This window comes from Mobula hypostoma, chromosome 16, assembly GCF_963921235.1.
Source record: "Mobula hypostoma chromosome 16, sMobHyp1.1, whole genome shotgun sequence".
Lineage (NCBI taxonomy): Eukaryota > Metazoa > Chordata > Chondrichthyes > Myliobatiformes > Myliobatidae > Mobula > Mobula hypostoma.
Genome location: NC_086112.1, coordinates 39,983,444 through 40,007,972, shown reverse-complemented (window position 1 = coordinate 40,007,972; position 24,529 = coordinate 39,983,444). Strand labels below are relative to the sequence as shown.

Genomic DNA, 24,529 nt, shown 5'->3' with positions numbered 1-24,529 from the left:
CAGGTAGAACACACATTATCTATTTTGGCTGCAATATTAAACAGAGACCTGTCCACCAGCCAAGGTGAATTTAAAACAAGACCATGTATGAGAGCTGGGCATGAAATTGTTCAATGCATTCCAAATATCTTCCCTTCACTGAGTAACTCCAAAAAGTAGATTAACTAGTCATTTACCTCAGCTACTGTTTGTGAAATATTCCTTTATAAGAACTGACTTTTACATTTGCTTATATTATAATAATTAATTTCAAATCAAAATCACAGAGGTTGTTCTAAGCTCTGTGACTTTCTGAACATGGTGTAAAAGGTGTTCTGTAAATGTAAGCTCTTATTTCTTTAACAAATATTGCACATTCAGGTGACAAATCTCATGTTTAATTACTTTTAGTCAAATACCCATAGGAGGGTCATGCAATGCTGCAGCCAAAGGAGCCACGGCCTCACAGCACCAGATACTCAGGTTCAATCCTGACCTTGAATGCTGTCTGGGTGTGGGTGGAGATTTTGTACCCCTGTGATCAAATGGATTTCCGCCAGGTACTCCAATTTCCTCCCACATCCCAACAACATGCATGTTGACCATTCTAAACTCGCTCTCGTGTGAAGGTGAATGATAAAATACAAGGAGATTCACCAAGCGTGTGGTGAGACCTTAAAAAAAAATGGGACTATTGTAGAATTAGTGTAAATAGGACATCTGTCAGTGCAGACCCAGTGCGATGAAGGGCCTATTTCAGTACTGTATTACCCTATGACTTTTTTTCAAAAAGTAAAATGCGTTTACAATGCAATGTCTCTATAAAATGCTTTTGGTGATTAATCCACACAATGAGGTAGGCAGTATTATGTTAGAAGCTGCTGCCGTGTATTGTCCCCACCACCGAAAAAAAAATAACAAAACACAAGAATACATTTCCAGACTGTCAGGTTTTCCCAATTTCCAAGGTCAATCAAAAAACTGCAAGAAAATGTACTTATTTCTCATTAACCCACCAACATGGACTCGCAGTATGCTGGTAAACTAAAAATGAAAAGGCTGGTGTTCCAAGATAATGGGTTTCCCATTGATTTCCCATTGGAGCCTGAGCTCTAAAATGAAAGCACGTTTAGACACAGGTCTGAAGTTATTGTTGGCAATATGACAACCACAGTATTCTTGTACCACAGCAATATCAGAAAATATATGGGACTATAAATAAAAGTCAAAAGGGCAAAAACAAGTAGTTGTCCAAAGATCAAATTTTTATCCCCTTGTAAAAAAATTGTTGAAACCTACCTTTACTGAGTCTCTGTCTGTTCTCATAGGAAGCCACATCATTAAATAAATGAACGAGGTTGCAATCAAGAATACAGCAGGAAAAGTGGGAAATGGGGAATGGGGTGGGAGGGAAAAAAACAAGCACCTGTTATCATGATTGTCAGCTTATCTAATCACCAGATGTGTTGTTTCCTAGTAAGTACATGTTCACATCCTTTCATTTGCACATTTACAGCTTGGGATTCAAGTTTGAAATTCATTATCAGGTGACGTCTGCAGTCTTTACCCCCCGCCTCCCAAACCTGACCCCAAGATACGTATTACTTTTCATTGGCACCGAACAAAGTATAAATGATATAGTAATATAACCGTTATTATGACAGGGTAGACAGAACTACTTTGTATACAACGGTACTTGTTTTTTTGCCAATTGTATATTGTTCAGCAATATACTTTGCTTAACAAGAACTCTCAAAACTAAAACAAAGGTGAAAGTTTGTTCTTGATGATTTCATTAAATTTGTGATCTTCAAGGCTGAAGAACAAATTAACCACATTGTTTCATGATCTATCTGGCTCCTGCTTGCAAGAATGAAGCAGGAAATTAATCCATTGGAAAAAGAAGTAGAAGCTATTACTAATCCTCTTAAAGAAGGTAGCTGAATACATTATCAGACTCCACACAGAGAGATTGACTAATCAATGATAATGTACCATGGATAAGTTTATCCCACCCATGGATTAATGAAGAAAGCAGGTGGATAACTATTCAAGCAGTTCTACAATTTAGCATATTTCGTTATTGCAAAATCATCCTGGAGTGGTCCCTTAAAATAAATATAAATATAAATTTCAAGGAGCATAAAATGACTATACAAAGAGGCAGGGGAAAGAGATGGAGGGAAGTTCATAAGGCACTAATGGCAAACTGAGATTTAAGTGTCACTTTAGGGACCCAATTAGCTTCACCACCGGCAACACTCACCATCAATGAGGAAGCTGATGCCTTTACAGTAATAAGAGACTGTTTACATTGCAAATTTATTTATAATTATTCACCAAATCTAAAGCAAGAGGATGCTATAATTTGGCAAATTCAGTCAATTGTTGAATGAGATACAAAGTTACAGCCTAAAAGACACCCAACTATTATTTCCTACATCAAAAACATGTACACATTAAACAACAGATAGCATTATAAAGGAATCATTCAGTTCACTATTCTCCTTTGCCTATGAATGTGTATGAGGAAAAATATTTCAGTTACAGCACTGCCTCTCAATTTATCCAGTAGGGGTTCCAGATTACTTAATACAAACAATTTAAGGTATTTTATTCTTGGCTAATTCCAAGTGGGTGAATATACATCAATCCTGCTTGCTTGGCATTAAAAAAATTCAGACTTAGCAAGCTAAAGCCAAGCTATAAAAAACTACCCTGAACAGTGCAATAGCTCTCTAGTTGGGATGACTTTGGAGTACCGATCTTTAAACTGTGCTGTAGACAATGCAACATTCAACCTCTGACACACAACAAACTACAACATTTTGTCTCAGTTTCATACCTCATCAAATGGCCTTAAATTTAATGAAAATGTTTTAACCTTACTTCAGAGAACTGCTTTTAATATCACAAATTTACAGGAGAAATGGGAAAGCAAGAAGGTAAAGAATCACTGTTAAAATTAAAAATTTCAAGACAGATATTAAGAGTATTATCAGAAACAAAACCTAGATAGTTTGATGGAGCCAAGAAACAAGTTAGCAATAATTTAGCTGAAGAGTTAAAAGGCCAGAAAGCTAAATAGCCTATTCCCATTACTATGTTACTAAAGAAAGAAATTAACAATCAGATTCCCATTTTGAATTATAGTCTACTTCAACTCCAGTTTCAAACATTGTGTTACCTCTTTGATGGTCTGTTTCATGGTGTTTTTTCTCATCCTTCATAGCATTTGATAACGCCAGTAGTCCAGCACTGCTTCCAACAGAAGGGATTCCTGGAGGCTGCAATCCAGATGGGTGCGGAGTAAGAGGAACTGGAAGTGCATGACCATGTGATAAATGTTGAGCTTGCAATTGTTGCTGCTGCTGTGAAAAAATAAAGTTGCGTGAAATGTGTGAAAAAAAAATTATAACATGTGCATAGAACATTTACTGGGAAATACATTTTTCAAAAAAATTATTATCCACTCTTTTACAGCTAATAATTTGTGGAGGGTAGGGGGTTTTGTATCATCCTATCAAATTTAGAGAAGAAGTATTTTCTACCCCAGCAGTTAGCAATTCATTAACTGGGCTATCAGGTGGAACTACCAGCAGCATAGTGCTCTAACTGAGGACACCTGGGGATATTTTGCTGTGTCTTTGATGAATATAAAAGGGTAAGAATAGTCTTAAGTGGGAAATCAGGAGCACAGAGAGGGCATAAGATGGATCTTGGCAGGTAAGGTTGAGGAAAATTGCAAGATGTTCTATAGCTGTACAAAGTGTAAAAGGTTTCCATGGAGAAAGCAAGGTCCCTTAGGGCACCTACATCCTGAGATGCAGAAGGCTTGAGACAGTTACAAGCAGCACAGCAGTGTAGCTTTTAGTGCAATAGTATTACAAAGCAAATGCTTTGGGTTCAATACTGCTATCCATAAGGAGTTTGCCTGTTCACTCTGGGTTTTCTTCAGGTGCTCCAGTTTCCTACCACATTCTGTAGGCATATGGATTAGTGAGTTAATTAGTCATGGGTGGAATTTTTAATGAATACTACTTCCCAGTGCCTACTGAGGAGAAAATCATGGTTATTTGAGAGATAAAGGAAACACAGAAGTTTTGCAGGATATTTTCCAGCCTTCCAGCACATTAAGGTGAATAAACTGCCACAACCTGACAGAGAGCATCTTTGGACTTTGTGGGAGGCCAGAGAATAAATTGCGGAGGTCCTTGCAGAGATATTGTTCTTGCTTCATCAGTACCCAATAGTGAAGTTCCTGAAGTTTGGAAGGTTGCCAACACTCTGTTGCTTAAGGGTAGCAAGGACAAGACTAAGTAACTATAAGCCAGTCAGCCTGACATCAGTAACAAAATTCTGAGTTGCTGGAGGGACCAGGATTTACCAGAATTTAGATACACAAAGCCTGATTAGGTGGAGTCAACATAGCATTGTGCTTGTTTCAGAGCCTTTTGAAAGGTAAGCAAAAATGTAAATGAGGGTAGGGCAATGGAAGCTGTCCATTGGGATTTGGCAAGGTCTTTGAAAAGACCCCACATGATGAGCTGGGTTGGAAGGTTAGTCCCATAGAATTCAGGAAATGCTAGTTAAATAGATTCACAATTGGCCTAGAATTGGAGGGTGTGGTTGAAATTGGTTTCTATGAATGGAGGCTGGTAACAAATGGTGTGCTGCAGGAGTCAGTTTTGAGACCCTTGTTGTTCATTATTTGTACAAATGATTTGGATGTGAATGCAGAAGGCTTGGTCAGTAAGCTTGTGGATGACATGAAATTGGATGTTGTTGATGGTGAAGGCTATCGGCGATTACAAGCGAATTGTGATCAGTTATGGAAGTGTGCCAAAGGAGTGGCAAATGAATTTCAGTAAAGATGTGAGGTTATCCATTTTGGAAAGATGCTGAGTTTACACTTGGAGTACCGTGTTTAGAATTGGTCACCCTGTTATAGGAACAATGTGGTTAACTTAGAAAGACTGCAAGAAAGACTTAAAGAGTATATTGCTAGGGTCAGGTGTAGGGACAAGTTGTCCAGGCTGGGTCTTATTCCTTGGAGAATGAGGGTTAACCTTGTAGAAGTGTATAAAATTCTGACAGGCATATTTTAAGTTAGAGATACAGCATGGTAACAGGCCCTCCCAGCCTAACAAGCCTGGACCCACACCACCCAATGTGACCAATTAACCTAACCCTTACTTTTGGAATGATCACCCAGAGGACACCCACATGGTCACAGGGAGAGTGTATAATCCCTAAAGACCGGCAGAATTGAACCCAGGCCGCTGGCGCTGTAATTGCATTGCGCCAGCTGCTGTGCTATCTTAGTGGATAGTGATAATCTTTTCCCCAGGGTAGGGGAGTCCAAAACTAGGAGACATACAGTTTAGGGTTTAGGGTGAGAGTGGAAAGGGGACCTGAGAGGTAACTTTCTCCATGTATGAGCAAGAACTACCAAAATGAATGGTCATGGTGCAATGGAAAAGGGGGGGGGGGGAATTGGGCAATCAAAAATGAGCAAGTGAAACATTAGCAATTGGTTGTTTAAAATCAAGAGGTGAACTGGGGTAAAACAAGGACTCCAGTTGGACAGATATGCCATGAAGCAACAAAAGCTGTGTTGTGGGTTTGAATGAGTATTTCCGCACCTCAAGCACACAAGACGTAACAATGAAAGGCACTTCCTCGGCTATCAACTCCGTCAGGTTCTGTGCCCTGGGAAACCCAAATATCAACTCAAGTGTAATTAAGCCTCCCAATGTACAGCTGATTTGACTACACTGGTGACTGCCCCATTTAAATACTAATTTACACAGCAAATTGAGGATGTGCTTCATGATTTTAATCTGAGACCAATTATCAAGACCCAAGTGAATATACATACAGTTAATATTTATATGAACCTGCTGCATGTTGTTTACTGCCACTTTAAATAGTTTCTTTCTAAAATGTATAATTGTAACCAAAAGAGACAAATGTTAGTTTTTGTTCAGAACTGTTTGCAACTGTTTAAAAATTCTCTAAAACTTCAAATCTAGGCAAGCATAGACTAGGGCCCTGGGTATTTACTTTCCCAGAACAACATTCTGTAGTTTTTTTTCCAATCTGATTATTTCATGCACAGATTGCTAGTGGAATGGGTTGGGTTGTAATTCAGGTACCTGTTCAAAATTGTGGGGAAAAAATGAACAATTAACAGATACAAAATTTAAAAATGCACAAGCATTTGTAGAGCATAACGTAGCCCATTAACTGAGAAATTTAACTACTTCTATGAACAGTGAATAGTCCTTAAATACCAGGAAATTTAAGTTGTTTTAGATGAAACAGCAGCACATTACTGCAAGAAGCTACATTAAGATTCATTAAATTGGTCTTCTGCCACTCTGCAAACAAGACTTCTACTAAAAATAACTGACAATAAAAAAGCACTACCTCAGTATTAAGTGCTTAGCAAGGGTTAACATGTGAAAAAAGTGAATTAAATAAGGCAGAAAGGAGCCTGACTGCAGTGACTATTTAAAGCCCTTAGAGTGTCCTTAGCAGTACTTCAACAAATTACTAAAGGAATGTGATGTAGCAGAGATTCAGCTCCTTAGGCTTGCTCAATAATATTGAAGTAATTGTATACTCTGTGCACGTTGGGTGATGCTCGAATAAAAAGCTAGAGGCCTGCCCTTGTCCTCTTTGCTACCCTGCGAGTTTATGTTGTGACAGGTTTATTTGAGTGGGACTATGATGCATGCACCAGCAGCTCCACTGACAAGAGTTTAAAGTCTGTTTTACCAGTACACTGGCAACACAGAGAAAAGCCCTCAAGAGGCTAGGATTTGAGTGTTTGACCTCAGCTGGAGCTGCATGAAGCTTTATGCTGTACTAACCATTGCTGGGTAGATGGTTTGCTACTGTTGACAGGTAGAAGGGGCAATAAAAAGGATGCAATTTAGTCTGTGCATTATGGTATATGTAATCCACAATTAAACCTACACATCAAATACATCAGCATTCCCTCAGCTGAATATTAAGATAATATTTTTACATTTATTGGATCTAATTAAAAAGCAATCTCAAATATTAGTATTACATTAGCTTTGATGTGCTGTAACATAATTTAATGTAATTGAAAATGAAACTATTTATTTCATTACAGCAAATGTTGTAATTAGTTATTTAATAATGTACATGAACAAGTTGAAAAGTATTCAAAGCTAAGGCAACATGATTTCATTTTCAGACAGTCAGAGGAAAAAGAGAACATAAGTACATAAATAGGAGCAGGAGTCAGCTATCTGGCCCATTAAGCCTGCTCCACCATTCAATAAGATCATGGCTGATCTGGCCATGGACTCATCTCCACCTACCTGCCTTTGTCCTCATAACCCCTAATTCCCTTACTATGCAAAAATCTATCCAAGCTTGTCTTAAATATGTTTACTGAGGTAGTCTCTACTGCTTCATTGGGCAGAGAATTCCACAAATTCACCTCTCTTTGGGAAAAGCAGTTCCTCATCTCCAACCTAAATCTGTTCCCCTGAATCTTGAGGCTATGTTCCCTAGTTCTAGTCTCACTTACCAGTGGAAACAACTTTCCTGCCTCTATCTTACCTATCCCTTTCATAACTTTATATGTTTCTATAAGATCTTTTTACTGAATTCCAGTGAGTACAGTCCCATGCGACTCAATCTCTCCTCATAGTCTAATCCCCTCATCTCTGGAATCAACCTGGTGAACCTCCTCTGCACTGCCTCAAAATCCAGAATATCCTTCCTCAGCTAAGGAGACCAGAACTGCTGCAGTACTCCAGTTGTGGCTTTACCACTACCCTGTGCAGTTGCAGAACAGCAAAAGTAGTCAATTTTAATAGGAATGCTGCATTGTGAATACTTCACAGTAATCATCTGAGGCACAGCATTGGAGTCATGGTAAAGATCGAACTATAAATACTCAACTGATTTTTGATGAAAAAAATTAACTGCTTTAAGAGCAGAACTCAAGCTTCTTGTTCCATCTCAACTCATGCCCAAGTGCCATGTGCAAATTTTTCAAACAAATCAAAATATATGAATATGCAGGCATTTCAGATTGTTGATATGGCTATCCCAAGATATATTGGTTGAGGTTTTCCCAACAGTCAGACAGAGGAACAGCAAACCAAAATCAAAAATTATATGAAGTCTCTTGTTCTTTACATGCTACAGGTCTACAATGAGTTTCTGCATCATGTGGGCCCTAGATGTACTTTACACTCATGTGATGGAAATTTATCTCAGGTTGGCAGTATTAAATCACTATATTACTGCAACAAAGATGACTCTGAAATCCAATTCAATTGACTACAAAATAAAATGATATTTCATAAGAATAATATGAAAATAAGCTTTGCATTTTTATAGTGTGCCAAGGGTAAAAAGCAGTGGGTGATGCTGCAACAAATTTAGTTTCAGGCTTCTGGCTTCTTAGAGAAGGGAAGCTGCAAGCTTTAAGTTGGTATCCCAACACAGCTGACTGGATCCTTTGACAGTGAGGGGAAAAAAAGTAGCTTCACTGAGAAGATGCACGAGAAAGCGGAATTGGAATTTAGTTACCGACAGAGCTAACCTTGATTTGGAAATGTGCTTCGTCATCTCTTTGCATTACAAAATAAAACTTACAAATATTTTGAGTTTTTTGAAATTACAAACCTTCTGCAGGTTTAATTTTCACATCAAAGGACCTGGTCTAATTAGCAGGTCTGCTGCAATACAATCTGCTATTTGTAACTGAGGCTGTCTATAAGAAGGGTCAGAGCCGTCTCTATTTCCCGAGGAGACTGAGGTCCTTTAACATCTGCCGGACGATGCTGAGGATGTTCTACGAGCCTGTGGTGGCCAGTGCGATCGTGTTTGCTGTTGTGTGCTAGGGCAGCAGGCTGAGGGTAGCAGACACCAACAGAATCAACAAACTCATTCGTAAGGCCAGTGATGTTGTGGGGATGGAACTGGACTCTCTCATGGTGGTGTCTGAAAAGAGGATGCTGTCTAAGTTGCATGCCATCTTGGTCAATATCTCCCATCCACTACATAATGTACTGGTTGGGTATAGGAGTACATTCAGCCAGAGACTCATTCCTCTGAGATACAGCACAGAGTGTCATAGGAAGTTGTTCCTGCCTATGGCCATCAAACTTTACAACTCCTCCCTTGGAGGGTCAGACACCCTGAGCCAATAGGCTGGTCCTGGACTTATTTTCATCAGGCATAATTTACATATTTAATTATTTATGGTTTTATATTGCTATATTTATACTCTATTCTTGGTTGGTGTAACTGTAACAAAACCCAATTTCCCCCTGGGATCAATAAAGCATATCTACCTATCTAATGGAACTACGTTTCCAAGTCCTGTACTCCGCATGAACTGGGTTAAAGTGTTGCCTCACTGTATATGACAACTCAGCACCCCATTCCCCCACCCTAACCATTTTTGGAAATTTTGCTGCATGGTTGAAACAAATCAAATAGCCACGAGCTGAATTTATTCCAGTTATTTTATTTTCCTAAAGACATTTCAATAAGTGCAACAGAAATAATGGCCAAGAGACAATTTAAAATTTGACCAGAGCATAAACAGACAAAAATGCCGATGACTGATTCACATCAAACACTACAAACAAATTTTCCATTGACCCGAGTTTATTATAAGGCAGTCTCATATGCAGTCTTTTGCCAATATATAATGTGACCCAGCCTAATTAGAGTAGATGATAACTAAATGAACCTCACTGGTTGTCAACAAAAATCTAATAATGTCATAAACATTCAAAATCACCAAGGGGCTCAACTAATGAAAACAAAGAGGCAGAGAGTGGACAGCCAGTGCCTTTTTCCCATCGCAGCACTGACTTGTACCAGAGATCAGCTTTTAAGGTGAGCGGAGGAGCATTTAGGGCAGTGGTCCCCAACCACCGAGCCACAAAGCGTGCGCTACCAGGCCACGAGGAAATGATATGATTTGGTGACATGAGTCAGCTGCACTTTTCCTCATTCCCTATCACGCCCACTGTTGGAACTTGAACGCACACAAGGTCATTACCCACGCATCATCCATGTCACAGCAGGAAGATGATCAATTGCTCGAGCTTGCAAATGACGGTGGGCTGAAAAGTATGTTTGATATAACATCTCTGCCGGCATTCTGGATCAAAGTCAGGGCTGAATATCCTGAGATAGCCACGAAAGCACTGAAAATGTTGCTTCTATTTCCAATATCGTATCTCTGTGAAGCAGGCTTTTCTGCAATTAATGCAATGAAAACTAAATTGCGGAATAGACTGGACATAAGGAACCCCCTTCCAGTATCGCTGTCTCCCAACGCCCCTTGATGGGACTGTCTTTTTGCAGGAAAACAAGCCCAGGCTCCCACTGATTCAGCAATATTGGTGTGTTGCAATGATTTTACGTGTTCATACAGGGAAAATATGCGCTGTGTATTTAATATTAAATTTGTTAGATAAACCCTTTTAGAAACAAAATTGAGTTTCTTACAAGTGACTTAGTTGACTTATCACCTATATCTGGTTGTGATTAACACCACCCCCCTCCCCCTACTGGTCGGCCGGTCCGCAAGAGTATCGTTAATATTAAACCAGTCTGCGGTGCAAAAAAGGTTGGGGACCCCTGATTTAGGGAATACGTTAGAAGGATTTTTTATGGAGTGGTAGGTGCTTGTAACACACTGCTGGGGTCATGGTAGAGGCTGATCCATTCAAGAGACCATATAGGTGAAAAAAACAACGGTGGTAGTACGTTTAAAAAGTCCACACATCATGGGCTGGAGGGCCTGTAGTCTGGGTCAGCTGTAACATCCCATTTATGCTTATAGGTGTGTCACTGTACTTAATAAATAGCCCACTGTCAGAAGTTACATTTATTGTTTGAGTACACAAACAACAGTAAAAAAATGCTTTATCTGCTGTGATAATACTAAATTTTTATTGACATGCATTGGGTAATTTTATTAGAGAATAATTTACATAAGTAGTTGTTCTGGCAAATATTTAAATATCTGGCACCCAGATGCACCCTAAGTATTACTGCAAATGTACACACACACACATAAACACACACACAGAAAAGAATAAAACAAGGCCGTTTTAAAATTTATTACATGATTCTTTGGCCTCATCCCTAAAATAGCTAAAGGAGTACAGTAAATCTTCACAAATCTACTACCTTACTATTCAAAAGCCTAGTGGCTCAGTATTTGGCTCACCAAATGATATTTGCGTGCTCCCATTAAATTCTTTGGAGCCCTCATTCCCACGATCCTTTCAAACTGATCAGGAGCTGGCTGTTTATGCTCCCTTTGTATTTACTGAGTTCTGGAAAATATATTATAATCTCATATACTATTTTTAAAAGATAATTTAAAGTGCATCAAGGTATTAGTCCAGGAAATTTGCCAGTCTGGCACTGCCAAAGTACTGAGTGTGTATTACAAAGTTTTACTGTACTCAGCAATCTTCATAAGCACAGTACATTATGAGCCATATAATATATACATAAAGATACATAATAGCCAGAGAATTAAATCAAGAACTTATGCATAGCATAATCATAAAATATGGCTTAAATTTGTAAATCTCTTTGATGCTATACAATTTGTCTGGTAGTCTATGTTTACATATTTATATTTCAGCAAATAGGACTTACTACCAATTATTTAACCCACCCCAAAAAAAAGCACCTTTGTGTGACATTTTCAAATAAGCTAGCATTGCGTAAACAGATTTCCTTTTAAGAGCCTGAGAAAGTGAATTAGTTCTCTCAGCTACATAAATATAACTGGAGTATTTTGGATTTCAGGGATATTTTTTAAAAAGTGTCATTGGGATAAAGCAGTTCCATGTAAAAGGATCTTGATTTTCTCGGATATTGAAGATAAAATATCAAGCAATCTGGGAGCATATGAAGATGCCAAGGATATTCCCAGGGGAGAGAATTATAGCTGAGAGAAGAAACTGGCTGGGCTGGGATCGCTTTGCAACAGAGGAGACAGAGGGGAGATTTAATTAAGATGTATAAAATTATGAGAGAATTGTGCTGGGTAAAAAGGAAAGATCTATTTTTCAGAAAAAAGGAATAAATATAACTGAAAAGATGAATCAGAGGAGAGTACAGAATTTCCCTCACTCTAAACCCCCACTCCCATACTTATTTTGTAGTGAGAGTCTGAAAACACAGCTTGAAAGGGCTGTGGAGGCAGAAAACGTTTCCAGATTTAAGTAGTACCTTCTTGAGCTCATAACAAGCAAGACAAATAACCCATTTTGTCAGCATATCCCTTCCACCTGCACTGCAAATTTCTATGATTAATTTCATTATTATTCAAATTTAATGCTAACTTAGAGATCTGTTAATTGCTTTATTTACACCGTCCTGAGGAATCCTTATCCTCAAAGTTCGCGTAGCGAGTAAAATTAAATTAAATTCCGATGGAATCACCAGAAGCATGCAGCATGATGGATCATTATTTGGGTCATTAAGTCCATGCCAGTTCAATGCAAGAGCATTCTAGCTAGTCATCTCACCCACCCCAACAAGCTCTGCAAGACCTTTACCCACCTTTCAAGCATTTACCTATTCCTTTTTGAATTCAATCCTTGACGATTTCTATCAATACCTATAAATAACTTCAAACATTTATCACATCAATAAATTCTTTGTCACATCATTTATAGTTCTTTTGCCAACTACCTTCTTCCTGTGCTGTTTGATTCTTGAACCTTCCACATGCAGTGGCTGCCCCTAACAAACTTTTTTTAAAAATATACCCTTATGAAGTACTTTCTCAACCTCCATTCCAAGGAGAAATCCAGCTTCTCCAATCTATTCAGGTCAGTATCTAATGTGCACTTTGTAATTCGTATATACAAGCAGGAAAAGGCTAGGCCAACCACAGTGGAAAGCAGCCATGGAGTGATCAGCAGTTTGGCATTCTAGAAGCACAAAGGTACTCAGAAATTCATGGCCTGGAATAGAGAATAATTTCTTCTGCTCTCTGGGTTTTGAGCTGACTAAGTAGGCCAATACGGAACGCGTAGACTCTTTCACAGATGAGGCTAGAACTGGCAGATGGGGCTGGCAGGTGGTTATTTTATGGTGATCAGTTCCTTTTATTGCTTATGCTGGGTCTCTATACAGTGCCAGTGTTGACCACAATTTTCGCAACACCACTCCAAATCCTCCTTTTCTATTTTGAGCCAATCATGGCGCAGAGGATCTCAAACATCCAAAGAGATATTACACTTCAAGGAAGAACTTAAACTCCTCCTTGACTCTTTTCTTTGAGTTGCCCGGTATCTTCTCGCCATCGGTTTCAAGAGTTTGGCATCAGGTTAAGAAAATGACGTGGCCTGCCAAATGTGGCTGATCAAGTGTAGACTGGGCCCCAATTGTGGTGATGCCAGCCTGAGGGAGGATGTAAATATGGGCTTAGCGATCCTTCCACAGAACTTGGAGGATTTGACATTAGAATATCAGTGTTAATTTTTTTCTAGTGTAGGTAGATCAGGTTTCAGAAACAGTTAAGAGGCCTGGGGTCATTGCTGCTAGGTTTGGGGTCTTGATCCATGATTACTCATTTCCCCAAATGAAGGCAGTAGTGAATTTCTTCATGTCTGCTTCTGCTAAGAGTTGGTTTCTGAGTCATGGAAAGTGACTCATATTTAACAGGGTCTCCCCCAGAACCTTCATTGGCAGTGAACAGTGGTGAAGGGTTTTGTGGATATTGAGTGTGAAGCCAATCATCTCTTATGCTCTAGTGAATGAGTTGGCAATGTCTTACAGCCCAGCCTCTAAGCCTGATCAAATGCAAGCATTATCTGTATCCTGTTGCTTGCTAAGGGTGCAGCAATAGATGCAGCTCTGCAGTGTGGCAGACTGGATGAGCCGAATATCTTCTGGCAGTGATTACAATATCACCTTTAAATTAAGTGGTGAGATGGATGCAGATTGCTCACTGGGGTGCATGGCAACAGTTAATTTCCCCAAGCAGTAAAGCTGATCAACACCTCCACCCACTTACCCACCCACCACTTTATCATTTCCTGTTAGAGTCACCCTACTTAGGAGCAGACACTTGTGTTCCTAGTGTCACTTTACTGTATGTACATTCAGTCAATGTATATAAGCTATCCCAGGTATTTATATTTATTGTACTTTTTAGTATGTTCTTTAACTTATTGTGTGCTTTTTTAGCGGCATTAGATCCGGAGTAACAATTATTTAATTCTCTATTACACTTGTATACAGGAAATGACATTAAACAATCTTGAACAATTGTTTAGAGATACTACAGGGAGGTTTTGTACCAGATGGTACAAGAACACAGCAAGGAAAGAATGAGTGACTGGAGCAAATTAGAGAAAATAGCCAATATTGCTGAGGAACTGGCGAACTTGAGGCATTTAATATCATTTGGAATGGAGGTCTGTAGTCCTTGTAAGATACCACTAGGTCTACAGAAGTTTTTGACACCATATGGGTACCTTTTCTTTCACTCAATGCAGTTGGCATTTTTGAGTGCGAGGCCTACATTTGCATTAATCCAGAACCTACACCCATTTACTTTTGGTTCAGGCCACCATGCAGGTTTTCCCAACTTTTTTATGCCATGGTCCCCTACTCTTAATCAAGGGGTGGTGAACCCCAGGTTTGGAACCCCTGTACTGGACAGACCAAACAATCAAGAAAAGAATGGACTGCTGGAAGCAATCCAACAAGGCAACTGGACAACTCCATCAGTGATGGCACCGAAAGCAGAGAAGACAATACAAGTACAGAGGATTTACAAGATCACTCAGAACAGGATTATTGGTACATTCATTGCCCACTTTGCAAGATTTGCTTACAGAGCTGGAAAATTCGCAAATATGTCGGTAGGCCGGATTAGCTGCACAACTAAATGTTGAACTGGAGGGTCGGATCTAGCCAGTAAAATGCCATGTGCTTGTATCAAGTTGTCAAGTGGGATCACAAATTTCAATTCATAATGGGTAATCTACTCCAAGGAATCGAAGATGTCCATGCAACCAAGATGATATCCTTGATAAACACAAGGGATTCTGCAGATGCTGGAAATCAAGAGAAACACACATAAAATGCTGGAGTATCTTTGGAGAAGAATAAACAGTCAATGTTTAGGGCCAGGATCCTTCAGCAGGACTGGAAAGTGGGGGGCGGGGAGAGAAGTGGGAATATGTAGGTGGATGAAGAGAAAGGAATACAAGCTGGCAGATAATAGGCGAAAACAGGTGAGTGGGGGAGGTGCATGGGTGGGGGAGGAGTATGGTAAGAATCTGGGAGGTGATAGGTGGAAGAGGTAAAGGCCTGAAGAAGGTGGATTCTGATAGGAGAAGACAGTGGAACATGGGAGAAAGGGAAGGAGGAAGGGGATCAGCGGGAGGTGATGTGCAGGAGAGGAGAAGGAGTAAGAGGGGAGCTGTAATGGAAAAAGAAAGAAGGGAAAGTGGGGAGAAATTACCAGAAATAAGAAATCGATTTTCACGCCATTGCATAGGCAGCTACATGGACAGAATATGTGGTGTTGCTCCTCTAACCTGACACAGGTCTCTTCATGGCAATAGAAGAGGCCACAGGCTGATATGTCAGAAGGGAATGGGGAGCAAAATTAAGATGGTAGCCACTGGGAAAACCCACTTTTTGTGGCAGTTGGAGCAAAGGTGCTCACTGAAGCGGCCCCTAATCTACGTTGGGTCTCACCAAGATAGAAGGCCATATCGGGCACATTGGATACAGTAGACAACCCCCGTTTGCCGCTGGAAGAAATATCATTTGGCCGTTCTTTCGAATGCGGTCCCCAATTCATGCCTAACCTCTGGGCTACAATGACTAAGAGCTTTGGCCTTAAATTGCATCACACCACGGCCTATCACCCGCAGTCTAATGGCCTGTGCAAGCAGTTTCACCGCTCCTTAAAGGCTGCTCTGTGGGTCTCCCTGATGGATGAGAGTTGACACAATCGTCTCCCTTGGGTCTTGCCAGGGCTCAAAACAGCTCCAAAACAGGACCTGCAGTCCCCTGCAGCTGAGTTAGTGTACAGGCAGCCACTACGGGTGTTGGGTGACCTTATTCCTGACACCATGACTGCCTGGTCAGTGTCTCAGCGGCATTCTGCCCTCCTCAATAAAATCAATTTGTTTACACCTCCCATCGTGGTGTACAGCACTCTGGGGTTTCTGTTGACCTAGGTTCTACCTCGTTCATTTTTGTCTGCCTTGATGCACATCAACACCCCCTTAAGCTCCTTTAAAATGGCCTGTTCTGCATTTCGGAATGGGGTGAAACGACTTTTATTGTAGATAGGAAGGTTAAACCTGAATTTTTTTTGTAGATCGCCTTAAACTGCTCCAGCAAGACCTGGATGGTTCCACTACCATATTCCCTGCATCACGATATGACCACGTGCTTATCAGCACGCCCCCTGATGAGCCAGAGGCACCTGCTGTTACTCCAACCAAGGCACATAGCACCCAAGCCAGGCGGTTCGTATGAGCTTCAAGGAATTCTGTGGGGGGACGGGTGGGGGTGGCTCTACAGGTTAATGCAATGGGTGGAAAATGCCACATATTGTTCATAATAGAAACTGCTCTACACAATTCACAAACATCGTCATTAAGTTGTTATGTTCACTTTAAGAGATAGTATCTGATGCAATGACATCAGCGTAAGATGACTGCATTTGGTTTGTTCATAATGGAAGTACAGCTGTGGCTTTTATGAAGCACATAAAATGACTCTTGCATGTTTTATTCACAAAACGCTACATCAGTGTACAAGACAACAACAGCATCCCATTGTCGGATCTCCTTGAGGTCAGAGACTAAGCAAGAGCACTAGAAGACGAGAGGATTCTGCTTGTTGGGTCAATAGTGGCAACCACACTGTATGGTTAAAACAGATCAAGTCTGCAGTTTTGCAGCCAGGTCAATTATTATGCTTTTAAAATTGATCAGTATAGGAAGAGACCCATCAAGCAGAAAGCTGCAGCAGTTAGAATGATGGCGAGCTAACTAATGCTATTCAGTACCACTATTTCCAGGGAATGCTTCAAGCGTTACTCAAAAGCGTGTTTTTTACAAGACCTTACGCAAAGGGGGACTCTGGCTCTAGGGCAAGGGGTAATGATGGACTCAAGTCATGCAATGCAAAGCTTAGTAGTTAATCTTTCTTGGCTCATTACAACTTACCATGTTAATGGCAATGCGTGATGCTTCTAGCTATGGGGAAAGTTGGTTATCATCTATGTTACCAAAGTGGGACATGTAGTGATAATTGCATATACTCCTCTCAGCGAGAAAAGAGAAAAAAAAAACACAAACTGAAAAAGAAACTCTAGCTATCACTTTGATTTCAAAAGTTTATAGCTGACAGGCTTTGTACTCTGGTAAGGACCATAAACTGCTGATGGTGATGTTTGAGCCAAATTGGATGCAAGGCAACAGCTAATTTGAAGTGGAATATGTTCATCTGCAAGCCACGTGAGATGATTTTCCATCCTCAGCCTACGTGAGTTCCAGACCACTTGTGGCAGCTGTTGCCCTGAGACAGGAGTGGAATCTCCCTGAGCAGCGCCGTCATTCCTACATGCTTCAAGGCCGCCACCATCATCCCCGTGCTGAAGAAGTCTTCGGTGTCCTGCCTCAACAACTACCATCCTGTTGCACTCGCATCCATCATCATGAAGTGTTTCAAGAGGCTCGTCATGAGGCACATCAAGACCCTGCTGCCCCTCTCACTGGACCCCCTGCAGTTCGTGTAACATCCCAACCGCTCAACAGACAACACCATTGCCATCACCCTCCACCTGGCCCTAACCCACCTGGATAAAAAAAGACACGTACGTTCGAATGCTGTTCATAGACTTAAGTTCAGCATTCAACACAATCATTCCTCAAAAACTGATTGGAAAGCTGAGCCTACTGGGCCTGAACACCTCCCTCTGCAACTGGATCCTAGACTTCCTGACTGGGAGACCTCAGTCAGTCTGGATTGGAAGCAGCATCTCCAACACCATCACATTGATCACAGGGCCCCCCAGGGCTGTGTGCTCAGTCCACTGCTGTTCACTCTGCTGACCCACGACTGTGCTGTAACACACAGCTCGAACCACATCATCAAGTTCGCCGATGACACGACTATAGTGGGTCTCATCAGTAAGAACGATGAGTCAGCATACAGAGAGGAGGTGCAGCGGCTAACAGACTGGTGCAGAGCCAACAACCTGTCTCTGAACGTGAACAGAGATGGTTGTTGACTTCAGGAGGTACGGAACGACCACTCTCCACTGAACATCAACGACTCCTCCGTAGAGATCGTTAAGAGCACTAAATTTCTTGGTGTTCACCTGGCGGAGAATCTCACCTGGTCCCTCAACACCAGCTCCATAGCAAAGAAAGCCCAGCAGCGTCTCTACTTTCTGCGAAGGCTGAGAAAAGTCCATCTCCCACCCACCATGTTCACTACATTCTACAGAGGTTGTATTGAGAGCATCCTGAGCAGCTGCATCACTGCCTGGTTCGGAAATTGCACCATCTCGGATCGCAAGACCCTGCAGCGGATAGTGAAGTCAGCTGAGAAGATCATCGGGGTCTCTCTTCCCGCCATTACACATTTACAGCACGCGCTGCATCCGTAAAGCAAACAGCATTATGAAGGTCCCCACGCACCCATCATACAAACTCTCCTCCCTCCTGCCATCTGGAAAAAGGCACTGAAGCATTCAGGCTCTCACGACCAGACTATGTAACAGTTTCTTCCCCTAAGCCATCAGACTCCTCAGTACCCAGAGCCTGGACTGACACCAACCTACTGCCTTCTACCGTGCCTATTGTCTTGTTTATTATTTATTGCAATGCCTGCACTGTTCTGCGCACTTTATGCAGTCCTGGGTAGGTCTGTAATCTAGTGTAGGTTTGTGTTGTTTTACGTAGTTCAGTGTAGTTTTTTTGTATTGTTCATGTAGCACTATGGTCTTGAAAAACATCTTGTTTTTACTGTGAACTCTGTACCAGCAGTTATGGTCGAAATGACAATAAAAAGTGACTTGACTTGAATGCAGCAGACAGGGATATTGAAACTTTCATATGTTCTAGAAAAGATATCATGAGCTGATGTTTGGGGTTGGGTGCTTGAAATGGGGGTCATAAAGTGACGAATTCTAAAGTATCCCGCATGTGCATACACAAGGATGCCCATGCGGAATTCTTCATACCATGGCTGTAGTTACAGGGACTGGCAGTGACTTGCTTGACTTGGGAATTGACCAAGATACTAAGGAGCTTATGAAGTCCTGCTCAGTGCATGAGGACTGCTGTTCACAGATGCTTACAGCTCTGGTCCAAATGTGCAGTTACTCCATTTCAAAGTTCAAAATTCAGACTTATTTATCACATGTACATGGAAACATCTAATGAAATATATTGCTTCAACTAACACACTCAAGGATATGCTAGGGGCGGTTCACAGTTTGTCCCTTAAGTGGTGACTTCTTTAATCTGGAATTGGACCATTTGCTTCTAGCTAGCTGACAGTAACTCATAGTGGCTAGAAGTTCTCAGACACAACCACTGGTGGGCAGAACATTGGGCAAGCGGTACCACAAAACATGAAATTAACCAGAATGGAAGGTCTGAGTATAACTGACATACGCTTGCAAATCAGGACATCACAAAAGTTAAGAAAATCTGCACATATGTTACCTTGATGATCATTGACTGAATATTTGCAGAAAATAAATAATTTGACATTGACTTGATGTAATACAGTTACTAAACTTAGACAATATACTCCAGCTGTGAATGAAAGTCTCGAACATTTATTATAACTTTCTTTCTATTCAAGTCTATTAAGCAAGTACTTTTAGAACCCAAATTCTTCTAGTTACTTGATGTAAGTATAGCTTCATCCATCCCAGCTTTCTATTCATGGCCCTTAGCTAAAATGAAAAATACCAATGAAGGTATTTTCTGACTTGAGCTCTTTTCAGTTTGTCTACAAATTCACAAACACAAGAGATTCTGCAGATGCTGATAACCCAGAGCAACACACACAAAATGTTGGAGAAACTCAGCAGGTCAGGCAGCATCTGTGGAAACCAATAAACACCTGGAGGTGCCTATCACCTCCCTTTGGTACCCTTCCTTCTTTTTCTCCCATGGTCCAGTCTTCTCTCCTATTAGATTCCTTCTTCTCTAGCCCCTTGCCTTTCTATCCACTTGGCATCACCTATCACCTTCTCGCTTGACCCTCTTCCACTCCCCCACCCTTTTATTCTAGTGTATTTCCCCTCCCTTTCCATCCCTAATGAAACATCTCAGCCCAAAACCTCAAATGGTGATTCACTTCCACAGATGCTATCTGATCTGCTGAGCTCCTGCAGCATTTTGTGTGTGTTGTCTAGAAATTCATTGGCAGTTATACAGGCATATCTAACACCAGCTGTACAACATGACAATGACTCCCTTCATTGTGGAATCTTGTCTGTCAAAACTGAAGGCGGGGAGATAAGCCCAGTGTTAAAGATTGTGACTACATTAATAGGTGGAACAGAAAGGGATCAAGAGGGGAGGGCGAGGGGGAAGATCAAGAGAGCAGACACTTAAAAAGCCTTAAAGGAAACTCCACGTTGCTGAACCAAGACTGAACTGGAAAAATTTATCTTTTGCAATGCAAGAGCAGGCCTTATAATAGAAAGCACAAGAAAGTGAAGGAGGAGAACTTTGTGCCTCCGACAACATTTGTGGAGGGGAATAGGAAGTCGACGTTTTGGGTTGAGACCCTTCATTTCTACTCATGATAGAAAACCTAGATTCTCTAGGAATGGCCTGGAAACTCCAAAACAAAACAAAAATCTTCGAAGAGATAGCTGAATGTTTATTATATATAACTGATGCCACATTACAATAGGAGGCAGACAGGACAGCCGAGAATCATGCTTACAGATATGATATTCCACAATGTGACTTTCATTCGGGTTTGGCTTTCAAAATGAGGTCACTTTCTGCAGAAAAATATGATGTGGCATGATGTGATCTAATTTTTAAGCAATCAATTCTGCAGCCATCCCACATTTTAGGATGTGGCCAGTTTGTCATTTATTGCCCATCTCCAGTTGCCCTGAGAGGATGGATATACAACTTAATGTGACTGAGTGGATTACCAAGCCACCGGAGAACACTTAAAATTACAAATCATATTTATGTGGCACTGAAGTCACACAGAGAACAGAATAGACAAAAATGGCAAGTGATCTCTTCTAAGTATCTCAATCAACCAGATGGGTTTTTCCTGTATCAATCTTCTATCTTATAATCTATTTTCTCAGCTGATGCCATCTTATTTCCAGATTTAAAGCAAAAATGAATTTGAATTCTCAAACTGTCAGAGCTTGTATTATTAGTCTATACCTGTCAATAACTTTGCAATTTATATCCACATTAGGGAATTTAGAGTCATGGGACGGGTTGAAAACAAAACCAAAAGCACATGCTAGAAAAGAAAAAGCAGGCACAGCAGGGGGTGACAATATCTTTCTATATTTTCATTCTCCAAAGCTAGTTTATTCCCTCAACTGAGAAAAGATCATTTTCAGAGATCATGAGGCAGAGATAGTATTGATTCATCATCATTCCTGAACTCCCAAAGAGAGCAACATTCTAATATCGTCACCAAAAAAATCCGCAGAAGCTACAAAACAATTCATATATATGCCCATAAAAATAGACTGCCTCACTTAAGAATAACACACACCCAGATTAATAGTCAATTAATAAACCAAAATAATAGTCAAATGTAACTATAAAGCTGTCAAGCCCAATGGAAATCCATCCAGTATCATGCCAAAGACAAACAACTTGTGATTCCTTTTTATTAATCATAAAGATTCTCCCCTACAGTATCAAGTTTCTGTTCATGTGCTGAGAAATGACTATTAGTGCATACAGTGCTTTCTGACCTCCAGTCCAAAGGTCATGGATTCAGCTCCATAGCTGCTCATCATTTGTCCATTTGTTGAAGGCATACTGCCAAGTTAACCATATCTGTATTTCAGTCCACACAATGCCACTTTGAACTCTAACATAATCCAAGATTTACATATGAACTGCAAAGTATTTGATGTAACATAAGGAACAAGCATAGGTGGAAATTGTACAGTCCTTCAAGCATCTTCCACTGGCAGCATTTACAGTGCCTATAACAAAAGTATTCAGCCCCCCTTGGAAGTTTTCAAGTTTTATTATTTTACAACATTTAATTACTGTGGATTTAATTTGGCTTTTTTGACACTGATCAACTGAAAAAGACTCGTGTCAAAATGAAAACAGATCACTTTACTACAAAGTGATCTAAATTAATTACAAAAATAAAACAGAAATTAATTGATTGCTTAAGTATTCATCCCCTTTAATATGATACACCAAATCATCACTGGTGCAGCCAATTAGTTTTCAAAATCACATAATTAGTTAAATGGAGATCTGTTTTTTGAGACCTGTGTGCAGTCAAGATGTTTTAACTGATTGTAGTAAAAATACACCTGTATCTGGAAGGTCCAACTGCTGGTGAGTCAGTATTCTGGCAAAAACTACACCATGAAGACAAAAGAATACTCCAACCAACTCCACAAAAAAGTTATTGAAAAGCACAAGTCAGGAGATGGAGACAAGAAAATTTCCAAGTCACTGAATATCCCTTGGGGTACAGTTAAATCAGTCAAGAAATGAAAATAATATGGCACAGCTATAACTCTGCCTTGAGCAGGCTGTCCTCAAAAACTGAGTGACCATGCAAGAAGGGAACTAGTGAGAGAGGCCACCAAGATGAGTTACAAGATTCAGTGGCTGAGATGGGAGAGACTGTGCATACAACAACTGCTGCCCGGTTACTTCACCAGTCAACAGCTTTATGACAGAGTGGCAAAAAGAAAGCTGCTGTTGCAAAAAGCTCACGAAGTCTTGAATGGAGTTTATCCAAAGGCATGTGGACAACTCTGAAGTCTACGAGAAGAATGTTCTATGACCTGATGAAACCAAAATTGAGCTTTTTGGCCATCAGACTAAATGCTATCTTTGGCATAAGCCCAACACCGCACATCATCAAAAACAAACCATCTCTACCATGAAGCATTGTGGTGGCTGCATCATGCTGTGGGGATGCTTCACTGCAACAGGTCCTGGAAGGCTTGTGAAGGTAGAGGGTAAAACAAATGCAGTAAAATACAGGGAAATCCTAGAGGAAAACCTGGTGCACTCTGCAAGAGAACTGCGACTTGGGAAATGAATTGTTTTCTAGCAAGACAATGACCCCAAGCATATAGCCAAAGCTACACAGGAATGGCTTAGAAACAAAGTTAATGTCCTGGGGTGGTCAAGTCAGAGTCTAGACTTCAATCCAATTGAGAATTTGTGGCTGGACTTGAAGAGGACTGTTCTCTCATGATCCCCATGAAATCTGACAGAGCTTCAGCAGTTTTGTAAAGAAGAATGGGGAAAAATTGCAGTGTCCAGATGTGCAAAGCAGAATCCACACAGAATTAAGTCTGTTATTGCTGCCAAAGGTGTATCTACTAAATACAGATTTGAAGGAGGTGAATACTTACGCAATCAATTATTTTGTGTTTTACAGTTGTAATTAACTTAGATCACTTTGTACAGATGTTTTCACTTTGACACTACAGTCTTTTTCCTGTTGATCAGTGTCAAAAAAGCCAAATTGAATCCACTGTGAAACCAATAAAAGATGAAAATATCCAAGGGGGGAGGGAATGAATACACTGTATGCTCAATTTCCTCATCTCTCTATTTCATTCTAAAACACACCAGTCTCAATCTTGAAAATAGTCACTGATTTACATCCACAACCTTCTAGGGAAGGGGATTTTAAAGAGTATTAACTCACTTAACATCTGTCCTAAATGGCCTTGAGATAATGCACCTAGTTTAAACTCTCTGGGTAGAACTTACAACACCCTGAAATCCACTGATATTCTTCAAGAATTTAAGTGACACATGAGGCTCAGAACAAAATCTCTTCCTAATCCCAAAACACCCTGCTCAGATCCTAGCTCTCCCTTGCTCTAGGCTTAAATATAGCTGTCTCATAGCAGTGCAAGATTCCCTCAGAATTCAACACATCATTTTTGTCCAGGTCAAGAGTACACCAAAGTTTTTTTCTGAAATTTCTTTATCATACTGTCTGCAAAAACTACCAACACCCAATTCTACAGAGGAATGCCCAATTTCCATTTTCTTCAATCCAAACTCTCATGAATGCTCTGTTCCTTCGCAAAGCTAAACACGTCCTGTTTTCCAACCACTGTTAGAGCTTGTGTGTTCTGGTGCTATCCCTACAACCTGTTTTTTGTTGATCATGGGCCATTATCAATCATTATTAATACTTTGCTTGCGAAAAGATGGGATGTGATAGAAAGGGAGCACCTGTTACAATGACAGAATCTAGAAATTCATTACGGACAGAAGAGCCATTGAAGAAT

The 24,529-nt window shown here is 40.5% G+C and overlaps 1 protein-coding gene across 4 annotated transcripts in view; it reads right to left on the bottom strand.

Moving 5' to 3' along the window:
• LOC134357344 (transducin-like enhancer protein 4) overlaps positions 1-24,529 on the bottom strand; it is a 148,732-nt gene that overhangs the window by 48,401 nt on the left and 75,802 nt on the right. For 2 of the 4 annotated variants that reach the window (XM_063068787.1, XM_063068789.1), the window contains exons 7-8: positions 3,167-3,350; positions 1,279-1,295 (exon numbers count right to left, since the gene is read on the bottom strand). In XM_063068787.1, the coding sequence (XP_062924857.1) occupies positions 1,279-1,295; positions 3,167-3,350 (201 nt within the window). The remainder of the gene's footprint in view (positions 1-1,278; positions 1,296-3,166; positions 3,351-24,529) is intronic. The other 2 variants (XM_063068788.1, XM_063068790.1) reach the window with 1 other exon arrangement.